General features: G+C 43.0%; 1 protein-coding gene across 1 annotated transcript; it reads left to right on the top strand.

The window, feature by feature from the left end:
- The first annotated feature begins 1,367 nt into the window (after positions 1–1,367).
- LOC135619150 (thioredoxin-like protein YLS8) lies at positions 1,368–4,169 on the top strand. Its single transcript, XM_065120866.1, has 2 exons — positions 1,368–1,561; positions 3,729–4,169. The coding sequence occupies exons 1-2, from the start codon at positions 1,442–1,444 to the stop codon at positions 4,035–4,037; spliced, it is 429 nt and encodes a 142-aa protein (XP_064976938.1). The 5' UTR covers positions 1,368–1,441; the 3' UTR covers positions 4,038–4,169.
- The last annotated feature ends 3,621 nt before the right edge of the window (positions 4,170–7,790 follow it).

Here is a 7,790-nt window from a genome sequence, read left to right on the forward strand (position 1 = left end):
ATGTGCAGCTTCCCTTTCCATGCCCTCAATATTAGGTTTCGGAAGGAGCTTCTGGCAAAAACATGATATAAGCAATCTGAGTTGCCATCAACATGCAGAAGAAAGAACAAAGACATGGTGGTCTGACATGGCCATGAAGGATATGTTCTGCAACATGGAGGTCAATGTTTGAACGAGGAACCTATGCTTCACACTCTCGAACTCGCTTGCTTACGGCTCTGGAAACCGATCTTTGTTGCTTTGGATATAATTCAGTTCACTCTCGTTCAGAAACATTGGATATGCAATTTAAACATGGAGAAAATTTGCATGCTATCACAGTGACAAAGTGAGTTTCTCACCTGAGAAGGGACAGGGTGAGTTCTTCTTCACAGGAAGTAGTCTCATTCAGCTCTTCTCCGTTACTGACAACTTCATTCAACTCAGTACTCTTCTGCTTCCTTCTTGAATCTGCTTCGGCTGACCTTCCTTTTGCGACTTCTCCAAAGCACGAAGAATCAGGCATCGTCTCTCTGGTTTAGAATGCATCAAAGGTCTGAAAGTAGCGGAAAGAGAGTGGGAAAGCAGAGGAACGAACTGAACCAGCAAAGGATGGTGGGGTGAGGAGAGTGAGCAAAGCTTTTTGCCAAGCATAAGCACAAAACACCTTTTCTATGAAGAATCAAAATATCCTAAAAAGCTATCTGCAGAAGCCATCAGACCCATGACCGACTCGTTTCATGCAGATTCACCTTCTTTTGTGCATGCCATTGGGGCTTTTGTGGCATTCGATGCTTCGTTTATGTGTCCCGATCACGCCTTGGATCCGATTAAATCTGCGGCGGATCGGGCTGAACCGCCGGTCTGATCGACCTCATGCCGAACCGGGATGTCGTAGTTGTTGGAATGGGTCCGACTTGGCCAGCTAGTGATTCAAAACATTCGAGCAAACCCGGATTCCGGTGACCCGCGACCGACCCCCGTGGCTCATAGAGTAGGCGCGTGGGGCCCACGGGGATCGAAGCAGAGGGTCCCACTCGTCGTGGTTGTTGGAAAGGGTCCGACTTGGCCTGCCAGTGATTCAAACTATTCGAGCAAACCCGGTTTTCCGACACCCGCGGGCCTACCCGCGTGGTGTATGCAGTAAGCGCGTGGGGCCCACGAGGACTGACCCAGAAGGGTCCCAGTCTTCGTAGTTATTGGAATGGTTGGCCTGCTAGTGATTCAAACTATTCGACTCACTCGAGAACCTACCCGCGTGGTGTATGGTGTAGGTGTGTGGGGCCCACGGGAACCGACGCTGAAGGTGCCCATGTTCCCTCAAAAGTTTGGAGGAAGAGACACGTAAATGGCCGACTTTGGCCTTTCGAAGGGTATAATTGTAAGTTTGTTTGCTTGTCGATACCTCTGCTTGCGCGAGGCGGCGGAGGGAGAAGGAGGGTCGAGTGGAGGCGCGAAGAAGATGTCGTACTTGTTGCCGCATCTGCACTCGGGGTGGGCGGTGGATCAGGCGATCCTGGCCGAGGAGGAGCGCCTCGTCGTCATCCGGTTTGGCCACGACTGGGACGAGACCTGCATGCAGGTTCCTCTCTTTTCTTTTTCCTTTCTCCACCCCTTTTGATCCTTCTTCTTTATCTTCGAATCCTTTTCTCGATTACATTGTTTTCATAGAACGGGAATCATTTGCTAGATTGACTTTGGTTGTTGATGCGAGACGTTTCTTGTCACCTATGATCGATTTGGCGCAATGTCCAAAATAGGGTTTGGTGTTTCTCCTGGCCGTGGTCTTTTGACTTATAGTCAACAAGCGATCTGTATGTGACCCTTATAGTTGACAATCGATCCAATTTTCTTGTTCTTGTTCTTGATCCAGGAGAAAGGAAACCTAGAGATTTGAGATTCAAGCACTTTGGAACCTGCTGAATGATGTCGACAAGTTAGGATTTGACTAACGTGTTGTGTTATTGTTACCATGAACAGATCCTTGTTTCCCTCAAGGAAAAGCCAAAAGTCATATCATGATAGCTACTACCAGCTCCTTGTTTCTTTGCACCTAAACAAGAATGGTTAAGAGGATTAGAAGTGGAGTTTCCATTATGCTTATAGCATGTCACTTGAAGTGGGGGGTGATTTCAAGAGTGGGTTTAAACAAGCAGTATCGAGAAACAAAATGGAGAGGAACAAACTTCCTTTTTGCTGGATTTTCAATTCTCTTTGTTATTCTATGTCTCACATATGTATATTTTTTCTTTTGTTTTTTTTTACTCCATTAATTACATGGTGTGATGTGAAACCTTGCTTAAATTGAGTGTATATTTGCAACATATGCAAACATATGAGTAGCAAAACCTGGAAAGGGTTATTGTGAACTGATGATTCCAATATAGTTAAGTGCCTTGGAACCATCTTAAATCATAATAACTTGCTTATAGACTTTTATGCTCTTGCTAGGTGATGTGGATGGTTGTAAACCTCTGTAAGAATCTTACTATGTTGGCCTGCTCTTTTAGCTAGATTACACAGTTTACACAGTTTACAAATTTTAGTAATGTTCCACTTACTTGAAAGACATATTATTTCTGGATCCTGCTTTGTGTGAGGCCTATTCTTCGACTCTGTTAACTCCCTTTAAATGACTATTGTGTTAACTGGAAACTCAGACAAGAGGCATGATGCGGTGCCTATGATGTCAGACCAGACCAAGTTTGATTTCACAGGTTGAATGTATTTACACCAACCCAAGGTTGATGTTGAGTCTAGAATGAAGAGAGGCCTAGCATGAAGAGAGATACTTAACAACTATGTGGAAAACTACATTTAACAGCTATATCCGTCCTCAAAATCTCAGGGAAAGGCCTAACATGAAGATACTTGACACTTGTTCGTTTTGTTTTTTTAAAAGAAAACCAACTTACCTGTGGCCTTTTAAGCTGTTTGACCCGAGTAGCGTCTAAGTACTACAATTTCGTTATTCAGTGTCGTTGTGATTTCTAGGAATATATGTTGTTACATAATTCAGTAAGTGCTACATGCTCTGTTGCCAGTATACATTAAATGTAACCTCTGAAGAGAGGGAAATCGTTATTCGATGATAATGTCTTTTGAAAAAATATTTTTTAGGTTTTTTCTTGGAAGACTGTACTCTTAAAGCATTTCAACTTAGAGATTTTTTTTTTAAGCATGCGATGGACTCCTTGTTTCAAGTACTAATTTTCTTTCTTTTATGATATAACTTAGTCTTTTGTTCAGAATTTGAAAATTAATAATGTTCTTTTAATTTTTTAGTCAGAAGCTATAGTTCGAAAGGTTAGGATTCGATAGTGAAATTATTCCTTTGTGACCCGGATGATCAGGTTCAAGTTGCTGATAGACCTTTCACTTGTAGAGGAGTATGATTGTAGATGCTAATCTTTCTCAATCTTCTGCATTGAGATTGTCAAAAGACGTGCACGGGTTTATTCGTTACGTTAGGTGAGACAATTAGTACTAGTGACATGAGAAAGGATAGAGGAAGACCAACATGACCATAGATAGAGATATGAATGCTTTTAGCTTTAACTAATAATATCATTTTGTTCAAAGCTCTCAATGATGTGAAAAGATCCATTTAATCAATCCTAAATAATTGGGATATCACGGAGTAGTATAGTTCTATAGATAAAGTTCATAGTGCCATATCTAATTTGTTAAGAAACTTTGTTTTTGTTTTTACTGCAGGACTAACAACCACTTGCATTTTTGTGGTGCAGATGGATGAAGTGCTGGCTTCAGTTGCAGAGACCATAAAGAACTTTGCAGTGATTTACTTGGTTGATATCACCGAGGTGCCTGACTTCAATACTATGTACGAGCTGTATGATCCTTCAACCGTGATGTTCTTCTTCAGGAACAAGCATATCATGATTGACCTCGGGACGGGTAACAATAACAAAATAAATTGGGCGCTCAAGGACAAGCAAGAATTTATTGACATTGTGGAGACTGTTTATAGGGGAGCCAGGAAAGGTCGTGGGCTGGTGATTGCTCCCAAAGATTACTCCACCAAGTACCGCTATTAAACCTATTGATCTGTGTGACAGATTGTGACATCGCCTCTGAAGGTTGGCTATATTGTGTTCAAGTTGCTCCTGTATTAGAAATCTTTGATGTTTGAGATTTTACTGCTGGTCTACCAAAACTTGGTTTGTGTATTCTACTCTGCGTGACATTCCGATGAGCAGCTGATGCATTTAAAGGCTTTCCTACTTGCCTTTCTGTTTGCAGGATCCTTGCATATATATTTTTTGTAATTATTATTATTATTATTATTATTCTTATATATCTAATATATATTAATATTTTATTAAATGATTGAGCCGATAAGACGAGATGAGTTATTGTTTGAACTCAATTTAGAGTCGTGTCTATATTGGAATCTTATGTATTTACATCTTTTTAGTATTCGATTTGGAATCTTATGTATCTTGTCTTCTGATGGTAAAATATTTAATTTTATTTATTTTAACGTGATTGGTTTATCAATTCACGTGCAGAAATAATATAAAAATTATAGATAAAAGATAATTTAATATTTAATAATATTTTTTTAATTTATTAATTTTTTTTAGTCGATTGTTGTGGTAGTGATTGATGGTGGCATAGCTCTTGACAATAGCAAGGGTTGAACCTTAAGGTTCTCGAGATTTTTCCTATGTTGATGCACTCTGAGGTTAAGGGGTTGAGAGTGGGGAAATGGGCGCTTGAGTGTGTGGTGTGCCTCGACGAGTTTGAGCACGACAAGGAGCTCTGCTTACTCTCTCGTTGTAGTCATGTCTTTCACTTGGATTGCATTGACGCTTAGCTTGCCTCCCACGTAATTAGCTTTGTCTATCGCACCAACCTCTCCGAGTCATTGATGACAACCTTGACATGCTACTTGTAGCCACCCTTGTTACAAATGCGATCAGTCTTTAACTCGAAACTGTTACTCCACCATAGGATCATGTCACCATCATTGTGAACCCCATAGTAATTATGGCGGAAGATGAGGAGTAGAAGGAGGCATCATGAAATTGGCACAGATTGGAAGCCAGAGGTGAGTGGCTAGATCGCGATCCGAGCAATGGTTAATGAAACTCCCACAATCTTATTCAATCGAATATTCCGAGGTATGGTTGATGGAGGACGTCGATAGTACACCCTCCACTTGCTGGAGCACATATGAAAGGAGATCTTGGTCGCTTGATGCAAATGCAAGACAATGTAGAGCGGCTATCATCATCATCTTTTTCCTCCTCTCCCTTTGTCTCACCTCCCATCATCGATCTCCCTTCTCTTCCTTCTTCGACACTGTTCTGTATCTGTGCTACTCTACATCTGTATTGATGGGAGGGAGACATCTACGTTGACAAGATGTAAGGCCTTTGCATCACCTCCTTGTTGAATCTCGGATTTTGATGATGAAGTCAATTGTCATTTGTTATCTAATCTATGTGTTGAGATAAGTGTGCAGGATTAACTACGATGAGAGTAAGACAAGCAGCAGGTGTTGCGTCGGAGTCAAGATCATGATCACGTTGGGAGTTCGAGAGTTCGACGGAAGTTCGGACGGTCGTCGGAGGTTCAGCGAGAACAGATCCGAGAAGTCCAGAAGCTTGCCAAGCGAAGCTCGTCGGAACTTGCCAAGTGGATCGTCGCAAAGTCCAGGAGTATGCCGGATGTCCGCAGAAGGATCACCGAGGGTGTATCGGATGATCGACGGAAGTTCGCCGGAAACTCGCCGGAAGAAGCGATTGACGCATCGGAGCAAAGCTGCAGAAGTTGTCTTAGAGTTAATCGTAGTTAGCACGATGATTAAGCTTGAAAATGGGAGGTGATCCCATTAGCTTAATCTTGGGGCAATTGGGCCCCTGAAAAGATTCAAATTGGGCCGAATGGAGCGAACCATTCGGACCCTGATTGCACCAGGCGGTGCAACCGCCCCAGCCAGGAGGTGCAACCGCCAGGGCTGCGAGGCTGGGCGGTGCAACCGCCCAGAGCTCAGTCTTCGAGCTAGACTGGGCGGTGCAACCTCCTCTGTCAAGAGGTAGCACCGCCAGAGCTCAAGTTTCGAGCTCTGCCAGGCGGTGCAACCACCGAGCTCAGTCTTCGAGCTCTGGCAGAGAGGTGCATCAGCCTGAGCTCAGTCTCGAGCTCTGCCAGGTGATGCAACCACCAAGCTCAGTCTTCGAGCTCTGGCAGAGAGGTGCATCAGCCTGAGCTCAGTTTCGAGCTCTGCCAGGTGATGCAACCACCGAGCTCAGACTTCGAGCTCTGCCAGGCGGTGCAACCACCGAGCTCAGTCTTCGAGCTCTGCCAGGCGGTGCAACCATCAAGCTCAGTCTTCGAGCTCTGGCAGAGAGGTGCAATCGCCTGAGCTCAGTCGTCGAGCTCTGCCAGGCGGTGCCACCTCTCCAGTCAAGAGGTGCAACCGCCTGATCCCAGAATTCTGGGATTTGATCGATTTGATCGTTTTGAGCTCCAAAATTGAACTGGGTTGGGGCCTATAAATACCCCACCCATTCAGCACTGAAAAGATACAGATCTATACCGAATTCTTGATCTTTTCAGTGATTCTAAGAGCTCAAATTTGTGTAAAGTCCTAAAGTTCTCCTCCTTCTGTTCTTTAAGTCTTGAGTTGTAAAGAGAGGAGAGAAAGGATCTGTAAAGGTTGTCTCCTAAGCCTGTCAAAAGGAGAGAAACTGTAAAAGGGCAGTTAGCCTTCGCCCATTGAAGGAAGGCAGCTAGTTGACGTCGGTGACCTCGTCGGAGGAGGAAGCCAAAAGTGGAGTAGGTCAAGACTGACCGAACCACTCTAAATCTCTGGTTTGCTTTTACCTTGAGCACTTTATCATTACTGCAAACCTCCTACATTGCTACTGCCCTCTGCGCCTTTACGAACGAGTTTCTAAGCTCTGATCTTTCAGAATCTGCATTCAAACGTAAATCGTGTTTTCGTACGATCTTCACACTGCAGTTTACGCTTACATTCGGATTCCATTTATAACTGCAAACTGCTTTCTACGTAAAACGCTTTTCAAGGTTCAAAACTGCTTTTAGACGCAAAACTACATTTAGACGTAAAGTTACGTTTAGACGTAAAACTGCGTTTAGATGCAAAACTGCGTTTAGACGTAAAACTGCGTTTAGACGTAAAACTGCGTTTAGACGTAAAACTGCGTTTAGACGTAAAATTGCGTTTAGACGCAAAACTGCGTTTAGACGCAAAACTGCGTTTAGACGTAAAACTGCGTTTGGACGTAAAACTGAGTTTAGACGCAAACTGTGCTTAGACGCAAACTGTGCTTAGACGCAAACTGCGCTTAGACGCAAAACTGTGCTTAGACGCAAACTGCACTGTGATTCTGCTTTTATATCGAAATTGTTTTTTATCGGACGAACGCAGCTTTCATTTTTAAATTACTGTAAGATTTCCGCTGCACTAATTCACCCCCCCCCCCCTTCTTAGTGCTCTCGATCCTAACACTCCTGTCGATACAGATATAGAGCGACACGAACGCAATTGTAGGACGCTGTAGAGTAGTCATCATCCTCATCCTCTTCCTCCTCCTCCCCCCGCAATAAGTCATAGAAGTCTAATGAAAATCTTCAACTTAGCAAATTGACACATTCTAACAAATTAAAACAAGACGGATTGAAGTACGAGAAAATTATTCTAATCACTTTATCAATGAAAAATTGATGAAATAATTAGAACAATAGTTTGATTCCCTTAAAAACGTCACAAACTACAAAGTTTGATAAGTTGAAAGGAAAAAAAACTAAAGATTTTT

Source organism: Musa acuminata, chromosome BXJ2-8 (assembly GCF_036884655.1).
Source record: "Musa acuminata AAA Group cultivar baxijiao chromosome BXJ2-8, Cavendish_Baxijiao_AAA, whole genome shotgun sequence".
Taxonomy (NCBI): Eukaryota; Viridiplantae; Streptophyta; class Magnoliopsida; order Zingiberales; family Musaceae; genus Musa; species Musa acuminata.

Bases quoted from the DNA above. Each gene is read 5' to 3' on its own strand.
- LOC135619150 (XM_065120866.1), top strand. From the start codon at position 1,442: ATGTCGTACTTGTTGCCGCATCTGCACTCGGGGTGGGCGGTGGATCAG. The intron at 1,562-3,728 runs GTTCCTCTCTTT...TTTGTGGTGCAG, and splicing joins GGGACGAGACCTGCATGCAG to ATGGATGAAGTGCTGGCTTC.